General features: G+C 46.5%; 2 protein-coding genes and 1 non-coding gene across 3 annotated transcripts; all 3 read right to left on the bottom strand.

The window, feature by feature from the left end:
* Positions 1–1,324: 1,324 nt before the first annotated feature.
* On the bottom strand, positions 1,325–1,413 carry B0H65DRAFT_t127. The gene has a single exon. It is a non-coding gene; the product is annotated as a tRNA-Phe (tRNA).
* Positions 1,414–2,406: 993 nt separating this feature from the next.
* On the bottom strand, positions 2,407–5,232 carry B0H65DRAFT_113017 (putative mitochondrial carrier protein ARALAR1). The gene is made up of 3 exons (XM_062820605.1): positions 4,698–5,232; positions 3,432–4,613; positions 2,407–3,359 (listed from the first exon to the last, which is right to left on the bottom strand). Exons 1-3 carry the CDS (start codon positions 4,899–4,901, stop codon positions 2,625–2,627), a joined length of 2,121 nt encoding a protein of 706 aa, XP_062684572.1. The 5' UTR covers positions 4,902–5,232; the 3' UTR covers positions 2,407–2,624.
* Positions 5,233–11,252: 6,020 nt separating this feature from the next.
* Positions 11,253–14,252, bottom strand: B0H65DRAFT_113040 (cyclin-like protein). The gene is made up of 4 exons (XM_062820606.1): positions 13,898–14,252; positions 12,490–13,665; positions 11,889–12,428; positions 11,253–11,835 (listed from the first exon to the last, which is right to left on the bottom strand). The coding sequence occupies exons 1-4, from the start codon at positions 13,907–13,909 to the stop codon at positions 11,605–11,607; spliced, it is 1,959 nt and encodes a 652-aa protein (XP_062684573.1). The 5' UTR covers positions 13,910–14,252; the 3' UTR covers positions 11,253–11,604.
* Positions 14,253–15,659: the final 1,407 nt, after the last annotated feature.

Below are 15,659 nucleotides of genomic sequence, written 5' to 3' on the forward strand. Positions count from 1 at the left end.
TAGTGATCGGCTTACATACACCAAACTATCTCCGGGCTCCTACCCAGGAAACACGGCTGGGAAATTCATGCAGCCACACTGTCACAGCTTCGGCAACGGTACCGAACGACGCTTTGGCCTCCTATATCAACGGTTGATAAGGCTACATCACAGACGTCAAACTGAATGGTGGGTGATCTGGGGTAAATGCGAGTGACGACCATCCTTTGCATAATATATTGGAAAAGGAAAATTGGGTTGTTTTTGGTGGTGGGGTTGAGTGGGTTGTGAGTTTATCTTTCACTTTCTCTTATTTCCCCCCTCTGATCCCTTCCGTGTTCTCACCAAAGCAATGATCACAGAGAATTATACTGACCATACGACGTCCTGACATATGATAAGAGTCTGCCTGATATCCACCATCCGCCTCTGGGACCTCGTTCGCCGAAGCTTCTCGACCAGACTTCACCTTCGACAACGTCAGCATCGCCTACTTCATTTGCTCAGAGGCCAACGGCGCTATTGTCGTCGCTTGCTGTATGACTCTAAAGCCTTTCTTTGACCGAATTTCTGCTTGTTGGTCTCTCGGCCGCCCGAGGAAACTGTGGTGGCGCGTACCGACGGTTGATGAATTCGGACAGCGGCGGCAAGAGTGAGGTGGTGGATTCAGATGTTGAGGCACAACACAGCAAGCAGCCAACGACGATCACCGAAGAAAGTGAAAGATATTGTTGCTAGATAGAGTAGGGGAAGGTCCTCCTACTATCGGGTGGAAACCATCGAGGCCGATGGTCATGGTGAGAGATCAAACAAAAGAGGAAGGGCTCATGGAGCTGGTTATATACGTCTTCCAGCCAAAGCCGGTCGGACGAAGCGGACATGATGGAGGTATAGAGCAACTTTCAGAGAAAAATAATGCAATAAATTTCGATGTCATGGAGCGTGACGTCGCTCCGCTGGACTTGAGTCGGGCATTATCGATTTCGAGCACTGGCAGCGAGGCGTCGTGGAAATCGGAGGAGACAATAAACACGAAGCCTGTTGCTGTTTGTTTGAATATCTGAGACTCAGCTGAGATACTTCCTTCCATCATAGTCATGTAATCTTGCAGTAATTAATCAACTTTCAAAACCACTCACGAAGCGAAGTTGTCGAGAAGTAAGCAAGTAAATAGGTAGAGATGAATGGCGGCGCAGAGGAAGATCATCAACCTACATACAGGTAGGTACCTGGCGTTTCAGTTGGAAAGAAAAACCGTAACCTCAAAACAAAAGAAAGAAGGGCCCAATAATCAAAAAGCAAAAGAAGAAGGAGAGAAGGAAGGTACGGAAAGCACCAAAAAGATTGCGGTTTGTGTGGATCGAACACACGACCTTCAGATTTATGAGTGAAGTGGACTTCAGTCTGACGCTCTCCCAACTGAGCTAAACCCGCTGATTGGTTATCCCTTGGCAAACGACTTTTTATCTACTGACTGACTATTTTGCAGTCCGTTCCGCGCATTGTTTTTACCACTAAGAGTCGAAGAACATGTCATAACCACAAAAGCCAAGTGCTCAACTTTGGAGGAGAGATTTTCATTGCAGAATCGAGTGCTATCAGACTTTTTCCTGTCTTGATAACACGCTTTTGTCTTGTAAACCTAGTCTACCTTTAGCCATCTACCCTCCCCTGATGCTTTTCTCTATCCCATGCAAGGAAGGTTATGTGAAATGTGCAGAGGGTCATAACTGTAGCACTTGCTGTCCGCTTTGCCATACACCAGGTGTCCATGCACTTGCACTCATCCGTTTATTGCCTCAGGTAGTCAACTCCAAACTGAAAACCCACCGAGGGTAACCAGAACCGAGGAAGAGTGCGGAAGAGAATGGTGGGCAGAATATGTGAGAGTAGAAAGAACCGAAGAGATCGAAAATCTACGTCTAGACACAGACCCGTTTCCTTCTTCATCTTTTTAAGTGACTTGAGAAAACGAAGAGGAAAAAGCAGTCCCTGATATGACCAAGGGAAGGGAGTCAGAGAAAGCGAGTAAAAGAGCTGTAAGCATTTCGCTGAAAAATTGACTCATGTGCAACATACGAGCATATACAGAAATCCGACAAAAAAGACTGAAAAGAAAACATTCCCGCCACCCCAGATCGCATTTTTCTCCCAATAACGCCTCATGTTTTTGTGTTCTCGTACTCCATGCTCGCTGAACCGATATCATGAAGTTCCTTTTTGCCACCACCAGTCGCCGTCTTGTCTAACAGTGCACCGAAACCCCGTCTGATCTTGTGCCCGAATCCAATATCGTTCTAAGATCATGTCGAAACTAAGAATGAAGGATATCATGAAGGGGAGGGAAATGGTAACCGTGATGGTGTACTTGCACAAGCTCAGGCGGCGTAGTATGCACTTGCGTAACTTCGGTGGAGCTTGCGCAACTAGCCCTGCCACAGGCGTTCGATGAGTATCAAGGGGCTTATTTGATCGAGACCAAATAAGGTGTAATGGAAAAGAGGCCGGTAACGAATAGCCGTGCGGTCACCTCGTTGTCAAGCAGTTGCCAGCTGCATTTACCGACAATCTGCTGCGTTTCCACACTTATACCCCCCATACCAGCTTCGATAGCCGTTGGGTCCTGACGCTTCGTAAGTGCCACCTTACGCGGTCTTGGGAGGGTTTTGCATCCACGTGGGCAAAGCCTTCCAACCAGCCGCAGTAGCATCAAGCTTAACGCGACCGAAATGCTCATCAAGATCCAGGAGGATCTTAAGAGCGTTACGGGACCTCGTGTAGGGGCTATCACCACCCACGCGGTCCTGAACCAAGGAAACAGCGTCAGCAACACCCGCGTGCATCTTCTCCGCCTTCTGTCCAGGATACGGCAGAACACCCTGGAGAAGCTCGTAAGCGGCAAGGGTGAAACCGAATTGTGGCGAGGAGCGGAAAATACGGGCAGGACCGCCCTTGAAGAAGGCCTTGAAGCCTTCCTCCTTCCAGATGGTCTTAGCGGCGTGCCTAAGACCGGTATATTGCGTATCGCCCTTACGGGCCTCGACTTGCAGACGAGTCTTGATGACGTCGCAGGGTGTCGTAAGGTAAGCAGCGGGCATACCGGCAATGGCACCGGCCGTGAGAAGCTGGAGAACACCCAGCTTCTTGGTCTGTGACTCGCCAAAGAGATCCTTCTTCAAGTGCGAGTAGGTCGGGAAGTAAATTGCCGAGAACGGAACGTCGCGGAGCAAGCATGCAGAGGCGCCCTTGTACAGTCCGACCAGGCCCAAGTTACGGACGATCCACATGGCAGAGCGCTTGGGAGCGCCCTCGACACTCTTAGCAACTTCACCCTGGACCTGCAGTCTGATCTTGACGATTTCCAGGGGATTTGTGAAGACCTATTGCACAAGCAAACAATTAGCATTCTCAACAACAAGAGCAACGCACACAAAGAGAATTCGAGGACTTACAACTTGACAACCACCAGCAGTACCACCAGCAATGATCTCGTGGATCAACGAGATGTTGCCCTGCTTATCAGTAAAGGCGCCACGAACGAGATCGTTGACGGTAAGCTTGATGGCCTTCTCAGGGGCGACACCAACAAGCTGGGGTAGAACACCCGCGTAGAGACCCCTGAAACCCTCGTTACGAATGATTTTTCTGAAGCAGTCGATGGAGTTGTCATAGAGTCTGCTACCGGGCGAAGCACCTCTCTGGTTCTGCATTCTTGTCTTGACCAGATCAATGGGGTAGACCATAAATGCACCGAAGGCGCCTGACAAACTGCCGAGGATGAAGTTGTAAGCTGACTCGCCCGCCCGGTGGGCAAACTGCTGGCCCTTTGTCTGCACAGCCGGGGGCAGAAGTCTGGCCTCGGCCTCATGACGGTTCCTCCATGTAGGGTCAAGAACCTTTGCAAAATCCTCAAGACCAAGTCTGCCTGAGGGGTTTCCAACACTCGCGAAATGGAACAGGATATCGGCCTCCATAGGTGTGAAAAGGGAGAAACGGGTGATCTTGGCCGCCTGGTTAAGGAACTCAGTGCGGGTGATCTTTCCATCCTGACTCTTGTCGCAAGCCTTGCGAATGATGAGCTCGACCAAATCCATTTCCTTAATCATGTTTTGGAAGGCCCTAACGTTCGCATAGGAGACCTTGCTGCCCTGAGAGATGTTGCATAGAGTGTTGAGGTTCTCGAGGAGGTGATCAGACAGCTTGTGCTTCGAGGTCTCCATAATTATGCGCTCGAAGTCCTCGGGTTCAATGAAGCCGTCGCCATCCTTGTCGAAGAGCTGGAATGCCTGGCGGATGCGCTCGCCCTGTAGACCACGGAGCATTTGGGAAAATTGTTGGTAGTCCAAGTTGTGTCTCTTGGTCTTGCTTCCAATGTAGAGTTTGGCCCATTCGCAGTCCCAATCAAATGGGATGCTGTCCGGGCCCTTGTTGAGTTCGTAAAGACGACGGAAGTCGTCATATTTGACTGTGCCGAGGCGCTCAACGTCGAACAGGCGGAAGGCAATTTCGTACTCGGCATCGGGCTTCTCAAGGAGGTTCTCAAAGTACGTCCAGTCGGAGAGGGTCACTTTGCCCTTGTTGGCTCGGTCGGCAACGCTGAACAGGATGCTATACTGTTCGCGCTTGATCTTGTGCTGTATTAAAAGAAGGCGCGCGCGGGGTCAGCCAACGTGTCGCAAACTGAGAGCAAAGTCAGGATCTCTTGAGGTGTGACTCACGTAATCCTCATTAGGAGGAGCCACAGCGTCGACAAACTGGTCAGGGCCCAAGAAAAGCTCGCCCGTCTCGGAGTCTTGGACGGCGTAGCGGGTGAAGCGCGCCTTGGTCTGAGCAGTAGGCTGCACCTGGTCGGCGGCGGCGTGCTCATCGGAGCCGATGAGGGTCTCCTTGACCGCTTCCTTAACAACCGCGGCTGTGGACATGGCGACTCTGTGTTGCAGCGAAGCGCTCTACGCGGTACGCGGACAGGCTGGGTACTTTGTACAAGCAGAGAGCAGGTACAAGTATGCGACGCAGGGGATGATCTTGTGCGCGAAGAGTCAAAGCTTTGCGTCTGTCAAGGTTGCGGGCTTGCGGCTGGTGAAATGCGTCGCGAATTGTCGCACACGCACTGGGGCTACACTTCAAAGTTGTCGGCGTGGGTGGGTCTCAGGGTATCGGATCTGGGGCTCCGGATGGGGTTGCGGGAATTCTCGAGGCTGGAGACGAACGGAGGAGCCAGAGGAGGGACGGAGAGGACGACAGCGCTGGGGACTCGTGGAGGTGCAGGCCGAGCTCGGGATATATCGCAGGCGGACCGCAGGCCGTAGCGGATACGGAGCCAGTTTTTTGGACACGATGTGACGGCAGCACAATGCGGCCCACGGCGGGGAAGAGGGAGATCGCTGGCGAAGACTGCACCCAGTAAACAAACCCCGGTCCGTATCGAAGAAAAAACGGAACTCGTCACACAGGGAATCCTGCCGACGACAGCTGAGGCGACAGGTGCGCTTTAACGTCTCTGGAGTCTGGGACACTTGGCGAAGTGAGAGAGAAGTGAGAGAGATCAGACCCGACACGACTACGAACACCCCAACTTTGTCTTTTCAACAGTAAAAGAGTGATGAATGTGACTGTGCTATAACAACTGGGATAATGTTCCAGAACGAGCGTAGATAGAAAAGAGTGAGATGCGGAGTGGGTGGGGGACCTCTGAGATGCGAAGGCGATCGCGCAAGTGGAATGAGGTGGTTGACGAAAAAAGAAGCAAAAGAAATTTCAGTTGCGAAATTGCGTGTGGCCGAGACCTTATCCCGTCCCCTTCTTGGCTTCAGACGGATTGATCCAAATTTTGAAGGTTCCTGCCGTACCTTCCTCTGTGTCACGCATCCACGTTCCGTTTCGAGCGAGATGCGGTGCTGGTCCACTCAAACGGGCTGGATAAATCCACTGTATCATTTGGTTATATCTACGGTCCCCACCCCATTACGTGCCTACATCCCCATATTCTAAGATGTTAGTCCTATATAAATCTACTATAAATCGATATATAAATGCCATCGACATTAAAATGAATATCTAAATGAGCGAAATAAGGTGATTCTAGTAATAACAGTAAGGCAATCTAATTATACGTATATAAATTCATGTATAATCTATTCTAGTAATACTCACGCTGCTAACTAGAAGAAGAGGGGTTATAAGAGTGAGGCTAGGGATAAGTCTACCTACGCTAGATTTAGCTCTAAACTGATAACTATACTAGAAGGTTCTAATACATTATCTAATATACGTTTAGTATAGTAGGAGGAGGAGGTATACTACCGTATTATAAGGTCATTAAAGGTACTTAATATAAGGGCTAGAAATCAAATCCTTATAATAAGGGCGGTACTTATCCTTAATTTTGCGCTAATTGCGATACCTTCGCCGCTAAATCTCTCTCTAACTACGTTTGCTGCTACGAAAAATTCTAGATATTTTGTAGCAAAAACGAGGCTACATCTTTAAAACCCTATAAATCCTATTATATTTGGATTACCGCTTACGCGGCCGTTATTTTTCTACTTCTTTAGCAGTCGTAGAGGCTCGTTATAAAAGAGATCGCAATTTACGCTCGTGAAGGAGGCGGTAGGATAGGCAGTTATTAATACTATTTACGCGCCGTTAATCGCTTAAAGGTATTATTACTTCTTATTAAGTATAAATATAGGATTTTATTCCCTACGTATATAAAAGAACTCCTTTAAAAATAATTAGAGAGAAAGAATTAATAGGAATTTAATATTAAGGGAGGGAGATTTTTACTAACTTAAGTTTTAAATATTAGTAACAGTCTAACTTATCGAGAGAGAATATTCGATTTAACTATACGTATATTAATATTTTATATTAGTAGGGTAAACTATATTATACTTTAAAATACCTACCATATTTGGTTACCCTCCTCTTATTATCGATACCCTCCTATATTAAATTTCGTTGCTTCTTTATTAAATCGAACCTTATAAAATTAATAAAATAGTATAGATTTTTAAAGATACTATACGAATATTTATTTATACTCTTCGAAATTTAAATAGCATAGAAGGTACGAAATGTTTCTATTAACTAATTAAATATTTTCTTAATAGCTTTAAGTAATTGATTAAAATATATATAACAGTTCTTAAGCAGGGTTTTGAAAACGCTATATACTCCCTCTATATAAGAGGTTACCCTAATACTAAAATTGCAGTATATTTTAATAGCGAATTAATAGAATTTATATTTTATAAGAACGTACGTATTAAAGAGGTATATAATGATATCTATATAAAAGAGAGCGAGTTAATATATTAAAATCGATAAATAAAATAAATTTTTAGTAAAAAATGTCTATATTGAATATAATATAGCTGATTTATATAAAAAATATTGATTTACCATTCTAGTTAGTATTATGGCTTAGCGCTAAGCCCCTTAATATACTTTTAATTGGGTATATTCTTAGCGTGATGCTTTGTGTTGCTCTATTAGCTATATCCCTTTCTAGGACCTACTTTATATTTATATTTATTCGTGCCCTCTCTTCGAGGTTGCACTTCTTCCTTTTTCTTGTTTTCTTCCTTATCTTTAGTTATTTATCGATAACGTCAAATTATTCGTGTGCACTCCCGCTTCGAGATCTACGTGCGTGACAGTTAGCAAATTTGCGTTTGAAGACCCCCTATTCCCTCTAGAAGTTCTCTTTTATATTAAAATAAACAATAGCGTTCTAAATACCCAAAATACCATTAGCATTCTCGAGCTACATCCTCTTTTTAGAATTCTTTTAAGGGTTATTAATTAAAACCCTCCCGTTAATACGCTTTAATTAGGGATTTTTCGCGAACTTGCTCAAATACTATACGTAATTACCGTTATTAAAGAAGCGCGCCGCGGTCTCTCTAAAAACTTTATAATTATTAGCTGGGTTTTCGTTATGTAAATAATTACCATTATTACTTCGCTCCCTAAATACTATCTCCTTTAACGAACTATATTATTTCTTCTTAATATTAAAAGAAACGTTTTTTATAACGTACTATAAGCGGCTTTAATATTAAATAATATTACTAAAGACCTGCTGCATAGCCTTCTTATATACCTTATCGAAGTTTATAATAATAATATTAAGCGTAGGGATATCTTTAATAGTAAAAACGTTCTTAAATTACTTTAAAACTTATTAAAAGCAATCCTCTCTCTCTCCGCTTAATAAATAATATTTAATATTAAATATTATATATATAGTGCTTACGCCGCAAATTTATAGTAGAAGTATATTAAATTTATTAATTTTATATATATAATTTATATTCTAAACCTTTAGATTCTTCTTCAATTACTCTACGTATTAATTATAAATTTAAACAACGCGGTCAATAAGATTATTAGCGTACCTACTATTACAATAAAATTCGTAAATAACCCCCTTCTCAGTTATTAAAGTATTAATAAATTATTAAGTAAATATTAACTTACTGGCAATATTCTCCTTATTTACCCGCAATGTATCAAAAATATCGCGCTCTATTAATTTAATACTAAAGAATTCGCTACAAAGGGTAAACTGTGACGGCTGGCACCACCAGTCATCATGGATTCCATTCATGGGTGGCTTCCATTCACGGGTTTAGTTCAGATGGTTCAGGTTCTGGGCTTGGCCTAGCTCCCTCCCAGAGTTCAGGGTATAAAATCCAGTCCTTCCCATCTAGCCTTCCCTTTTGGGGTTTCCTTCTTTCCTCAACTTCTTGTCTTTAGTCCAAGTTAGCCATTAGGGTAGTACAGTCCTTGCACCCGTACCCATCTCTAGCCACGCGTGACATAAACGCAATATTTAAAATGAACGTCTTTAGTTACTTTAATAAGCGAATAGTATTAATCATAATATCCTCTATATAATTAAAATAACGGTTATTAAAAAAGTAATTAACGATTTTAATGTCGAAGGGGCAATAGTAATCCGGCCGACGAATAATAAAAGATTATTTATTAATATTAATATTTTACGTAGCCTTTGCTTACTACTTACAATCCTTCTTTATAATCTTATTATTCGGGCAAAGCGTTATTATACTTAAATTCTTACCACTGCTACCTATAATTAAGCCCTTTAAATACCTAAAATTATACTATATTAACTTACTATAACAGTAATTAAATAACCTCCTCTTTATTAAAATAAAGCCAATTGCTCACGCGGCCTTTTTAATAGTAAGAAAGAGGGTATTAAAAGTAAGCTAAGTACGGTTATTAAATTTATCAAGGGGCAACGGCTCTAGGGTCAGCAATACCTTAATATTAAAATCTTTAAAAGCTGTTATATTTTCAACCTCCTTCTTAAGTACGATAGGAAGGGAAGGGAGGCAAGCCTCGCATTTAATAATAAAGGTAATTTCAATCGAAGACGCTAAGCTGGGCGCGCGGGCCTCCTCTAGAGAATTAGTAAGGTCAATAATTTTAGGCATTTACAAGCATAGAATTAGTATATAGGACAAATAACTAGTTAGTACACTCTCCCTCTCAATACTATAATTTACATTAGCGATAGCGGTAGCGATATATATGGCCTCGTTTTACTAATTTCAATTACAGAAATTTATACGATAAGCAGTAAGGATTATTAGCGATAAGGTATAGCGATATCACTACACACCAAATTCTGGTATAGTTGACATAGCTGGGCCTGATGACAAGGGGGACGTGGGTACGTGATGGGGTGGGGACCGTGGATATAACCAAACCATACAGTGGATTTATCCAGCCCGCACTCAAACTGAAAAATATCCACGAACTCCACCCCAGCCACTCCGCTCCGGTCCCGTCTCGTCCCCACCCACGAAAGTCAGCGGAATCCCCACTTCTAACAATGACTCCATCGTGAACCCCGCCGTCCGCCATCATCAACAATCCACTTTGTGAATTCATCGAACTTTGCCGCTGAGGATTTGTGATCATCCAATTCCGCTTTTGATCGACCCGATATTGCATGGACAAGCAGCCAAGAATGCGATTATGACACATGCAGCTGAGATCGCACATTAACCACAAGAACGGGCTGCCGACTTCCGCATTGCAGACGGGAACCTGAACGCACACCGTAATCCGCGTGTATTTTTCATCCCAAGTTTCAAATCTCTGAACTTGCAAAAGTGGAGTGGCTCACTGTTTGCTTTGTGTCTCAAGCGGAGGAGCAAACCTTTCCTCTTTTATAAGGCAGCATCCTATTTGGTGATATTATGTTATTACTTGAGATCCGAATCATCTGTCCTCTTTGAAATTGAGATTGAACATGTGTTGTGGAAGCAGGCAGGTTTTCACCCACATTGATAATCACTGGCACCAATGCATCATGGAGAGCAACGAGTAACATAACTCATCTTGTGTATAAGCTGGACTACCGATCTATAGGCCGTGCTGATGATACCAGAGCTGAAATGATGTTCTACCACCTCATCTTCCCTACTGATGAAGCACCTTAGCACCTATTAGAAGTAAAGTTTTTTGGCCGAACACCAGGCATCTAAAAGAGTTAAAACTCAAACCATCTCGAGATAAACACTCAGAGAAAAACCCCCTGAGCATGCTACCATGCCTTGTCATCCTCCTCATGTCATCAAGGACGTTGATCCAGTCCCATTTGCCGTTCCTATCATTTTCGTGCCCGACTCGTTTTATGACTTCTGTCAAGGCGAAAAAATAAAAATGCAAGATGAACAGAAATGCGAAGAACCATCACATTTCGGCAGCCCCGAGCCTTTGCCTTTATCACAAAGCAAGATAAATAAAACAAGCTATACATAAAAATGCCGGTAGAACTTGGGAAAGAAGACCATGCACTTGCACTAAAGTCTAGAGCTCGTTGAGATATCATGTCCATTGCACTGACGCCATCCCACCTGTCCGTCCGTCCGTTCATCCATCCTTTCCTCTCTGATGTGAATCCCTGAAGCCGACGCCGTTCCAGTTCCCTTGTAAATGAGCCGCCCTTTTTTCGCCTGAAACCCTAACCTGGTGTGAAAACCATGAAGACCATGCATGCCGATTACCTCCTATACCGCGCCTGAAAGTTAGAGCGGCATGAATCCTGACCTCCTCTAAAACGCCGATGAAAAGGAAGAAAAAAGGGCAATCTGCCCGATAACCTGCGGTGAAAATGACACCGCAAGTGCAAATGAAAACGAAACTATTTGACAAGGCAAAGGAAACCCGCAAAAGGTAAACGGGGAAAAGATGTCGTACTTCGTCGCTTCATCACCGTAGTTTTGTTTTCCTTTTCGTAGTCTTTTTTTTCTTTTCGCATAATTATGGCACCGCCGGACCCGTGGAGTGCCAATGATTAGATGAGACAGTGCCGAAAGAGTCTATAAGCCGCAGTACCGGATGTCCGAAAGGAGAATATGCTAACCACGGGCCCGGGGTGCAAAACAGGTGCTGCCGTTGTTGATAAAAGCAGCGCCATAACTGTCCGTACATATCCTCTAGTGGACATATTAGGAGGGAGAGTAGCCGCTATCGTTGCAGTCTCTCTCTAACAATGCGGTTTGGCAATGCGCCTCAGCACTAGCATGTTCCTATTGTCCAAGATCAATGCTAGGCAAATGGGTGGAGGGCATGGTGAGTTTATGATTGCGCACTGCCGCTGATAGAAGCGATCGGTTGAAGCGGCAACACGAAACCTTTCGCAATTTTGTTTTCCACGAAAGTAGACGCGGACTTGAACCTCTGATGGGAGTACTTGTCGTATACCGCGCCGTGATGTTTGCGTGGTTCCTGGCAGCATTCGAGGATGGTAATGATGAGCGGCCTCAGTTGAGCCAGCGTGTAGCCGGAGAAGTGGACATGGGCATGTGTCTGTCATGTGTAAGCTTTCAATCAACCATGTCATGATGAAGAGAAGGACTTACCCATGGTCCTCTCTGCAAAAAGAAGCGGGAGAGGCAATGGGCACCAGCAGCAAGGTAGCTCGCAGGGCAGCCCACAAACCGCTCGTCCATGATAGTCACTTCGAGCAAGTACTTTGCAAGAGTCCGAGTCTCCAGATCGTAGTCATCGGCCTTGCTAATGCGCCGAAGGAAGCTCATCGGGCCTGGCCACCCAAGTTCGAAGTTCAACATGGTGAGCATGAACTTTTCCGCCTTTAGAATCTCCTCAACAGAGTATCCCTGATCCACCATGTACACAAGTTCCTGAATGGAGGGGCAGTTGATCTCCTCGTACTTGGCTGCGACGAAAATGGCGGTCGCGCCAACAAGTTGAAGCTTGCCCAGCGAAACAACCTTGACCGAAAGAAAGCGGTCGATGTAGTTCACTGTGAGGAAAAGGGTCTCTGGGAGAAGACTGAAGCGATGGTGGACTTGTACCAGCCAGTCCATGAGGACTGATCGCATGGACCACCGGATCTCGGTTTGGATGTCCATGTAGTGGGGATTCGGAAGCATCCGTCCCTGATTCAACGATTGGTTAGTGTCACGGCGATATGGGGAAAGCATCAGCGGGGTATCCTACCTCAAGATCGCGCAAGTACTCAAAGATCTCGTCGCCATACTCGGCTACCATGCTCACATCCCAATTCTCCTCCTCAACCTCCTCCTCCGTTTGATGCTCCAAGACCCACGCCTTGGCAATGTCAAGTTCCTTCTGAATGTCCGCTGTCATTTTGGGCGCGACTAGTGTGGTAGGTCCTCCTGTGGTATTATCGCAATGAGATCGATAAGAATGGGCGGTGGTATATCCTTGGTCGTCGTAGAGGTCCTGATCGTCGTCGTCTTCAGAATACTCTTCGGGATCAGAGACGTTGGGGGGCATGGGAAGGGCCCTGACTGGTTTTGAGGGTGCGAGTGGTGCGCCATGAGGCACCGAGTCATAGCTGGCTTGGGCTATTGACATGTGGCTTGCATGGACGACAGGTGCAGCATCGGTGTTCGCAGGAATATCGAGATCTCTGGACAATTGCTCGACCGCGTCCTCGTAAGACTCGGCGAAATCGGCATCCAAATCGTCGAGATCATCCACGTCATTCAGGTTGTCGTAATCGGGCACATATTTGCTCTGATTCCGGTGTAGGGTATGCTGCTGGTCCGACTTGAGTTGCGGTTGACTTTTGTAGTGGCGTGGGTTCTTGATATGCTTGTCGACCATCGCAACAAGATCATCAACTGACGAAGAAGTGGGCGCATGAGATGTGCTCTCCTCCTTGATTTTGTTGTCGCGGTAAACGTTGGTCGTTTTCTTGACTGGTGCGGAGGGTTTGACGATGGTATTGTGGGAGCGAATGCCACCATATGCCCCGCTGGCGGTATGGGATGATAGGGAAGCCGTCGAGGAATACTTTTGGCCGTGTGATGCTGCCTTCGAGGCCGCCGTCGGCCGCGCATAATGCTCCTCCGCTTCCGAGCGGTTATTTTCCCTGCCGTCCGACCGTAGGTCCCGAGTGCTGCTGGTTGTGACCATCGGTTTCACCCTGTTCTTGAACGAGTCCTTGTTCCCGCCGTCGGCCAGTGGCTTCGAGATGTTGCTCTTGTCGAAGCAGGCAGCCCTCTTGGGGGGTGCATTCAAGGTGCCGTTGACCGCCATCATTGCCTTGATCTTGCTGTCCGACCTCTTACGTTGGTGAATCGGATCGGCGGGTGGGATGTTCTCGTCGCCGTATCGAACGGGAGGAGCCCACAGATGACGCTGGGGCTGGATTGAAGGTACCAGTCAGTATACCAAGCAAATGAGAAACCAAGTCCCCATTCCCACTGCGTTTCTGGGGCGGTGCGAAGGCCTCTAATGATTTGCAGCAGGGAAGGTAAATTGTGTGGCCCAGTTGGGATGTGTAATCTGTGATAACGAAGGTGTGGGGTGGAATACGAACTCGTGATCAGGAAGGAGAAAAACGACCTGATGGGGAAGAAGAGGTTTAGTCACGTACCTTTGCGTCCATCTTGACGGAAATTACTAAAGAGATACGGGATGATGGTTTGCTGAGTGGATGCCTGGTTGAACCTTGAGAGGTGGTATTAAAGGTGAAGGCTGGGTGACCTTGAACACGCGACGCGCTTAACGTGGGTCGACGGCCAAAGAGATCCAGATGGCAAATAGCTGAAGTGGAAGTTATACCGAGTTCTCTAATAGACGACGGAGAAGATGAAGCGTTGGTGCTGTTGGCTGGCTATTGTTGGTGGAAACGACTGTTGGTTTAAAAAGGACCTGTGAGCGCCGGCGAAGAAAGAACCGTCCTGCAGTCGAGCGCCTCGCTCTGTACGACAACCAACGAAGTGGAAGTCTGAAGGTGCAACTGAACGGAGCAGACCGGAGGGAGTGAGTGCGTGTTGAAGAAGTTGAAAGCACGACCCGCGAAGCACGACCCGCGACCCGGGACTTGATATGATTCTTCCTGGGCTGGCGAGACTGGTGAGACTGGTGGCCGGTGACCAGAGTCGTTCGGGCGAAACTGACCCCAACCTGGAGAAGGAATGGGGACAGGCGATTAATGGGCAGGGCCGCAGGGGCGGAGATTACCACGGTGGAGCTGCGTGCCGTAACCGTAACCGTAACGCTCACTTCACCTCGACCTTCATGTGAAATACACGCATAAAGTCGAAAGTGAAAATATGAGGAAACCGACAAGTCAGACTTCAAGGTATGAACGAGCGACTGAATAGAGAATGGACTCGCAGGCTATTTTAGCTGCGGCGGTGCGCTGAGATCCTCGGGCTGCGGTGCTTGCTCCACGATGCGAGGTTGTGGATGTCGCAAGAGGAAGACGAATCGGGCGTGACAGGCTTGACAAGGTGGTTGGGAAAGGGCCCGGGCAGGTGCTGGGGTTTGTTGTGGGCGAACTTCTTTGCAAGGCCGGTCGCAGCGTCCCGACGTGCTGGGAATGTTCCCTTGCTTGCGACTGTGTGTTTATTGACAGGACAGGAATGGGGTAACCTAGGAAACACTAAAACACAAAACTGAAAACCGCCAGAATGGTCTGTGCAACCCCGGCCCCTTTCCGGACCCGCGCCCACCATGACGTAACATCCCATTGGAGGGATGCCGCTCAAATTCCTCACAACGCGGGGCAGGCACGCTCGACGCGTCAACCAGCGCCTGGCGACGAAGAGGTCAAACCGCGCGCCACCCGCAATTGAGTCGACGTTCCGATTTTACTTGTTCCAACGACATTTCATCTTCCTTGTGAAGCCAAGCGGTATAGATAATGTTAGTCTCTTCAGCTTCCAAATTCAATCTTATTGGGAAGCCCTCGGCGTCGCATTTTGTAACGGCGTTCTCCGCTCATACGCGAATCTTTCACGACATCACGTGCCGCTAATAACGAAGTGGGGAATGTTGAACGGCACCCAACCCTCCGAGTCTTGATTGAAAGTCTACCACACCAGCCTCGTACTCTTTCCCCTGGTTTCAATTACCCGAACGAAACTTCGATAAGATCACACACAAGCCCAGACTTCGAATTGTTTGTATGCGGCACTTGCAAGTTGCAACGCTTGCATATGAGCATTCAACGCCCAAATGAAACTTTCGGAAGTGTCAGTTTCCATTCACTTGAGGTGGTGAGGGTGGGTCCGTTGGGAAGCGGACGCTGTCTCTGTTTTGACATGCCCCTGTCAAGTCCCAAATCTGAAATGGCAATGGCAATTTGCGACAAGAATTACAGAAACTTCCACTTCTCGATGAGAGCGTCT

The sequence above is a fragment of the Neurospora tetraspora genome (genome assembly GCF_033439725.1).
Source record: "Neurospora tetraspora strain CBS 560.94 chromosome Unknown B0H65scaffold_2, whole genome shotgun sequence".
Taxonomy (NCBI): domain Eukaryota; kingdom Fungi; phylum Ascomycota; class Sordariomycetes; order Sordariales; family Sordariaceae; genus Neurospora; species Neurospora tetraspora.

What these genes read in the sequence shown, in the direction of transcription:
- B0H65DRAFT_113017 (XM_062820605.1), bottom strand. Translation starts at nt 4,901, where the DNA reads ATGTCCACAGCCGCGGTTGTTAAGGAAGCGGTCAAGGAGACCCTCATC. An exon ending in CTCCTCCTAATGAGGATTAC is followed by an intron (nt 4,614 to 4,697) that starts GTGAGTCACACC and finishes CTTTTAATACAG; the next exon opens with CACAAGATCAAGCGCGAACA. An exon ending in CTGCTGGTGGTTGTCAAGTT is followed by an intron (nt 3,360 to 3,431) that starts GTAAGTCCTCGA and finishes CTTGTGCAATAG; the next exon opens with GTCTTCACAAATCCCCTGGA.
- B0H65DRAFT_113040 (XM_062820606.1), bottom strand. An exon ending in AGTACTTGCGCGATCTTGAG is followed by an intron (nt 12,429 to 12,489) that starts GTAGGATACCCC and finishes TCGTTGAATCAG; the next exon opens with GGACGGATGCTTCCGAATCC. An exon ending in TTTTGCAGAGAGGACCATGG is followed by an intron (nt 11,836 to 11,888) that starts GTAAGTCCTTCT and finishes TACACATGACAG; the next exon opens with ACACATGCCCATGTCCACTT.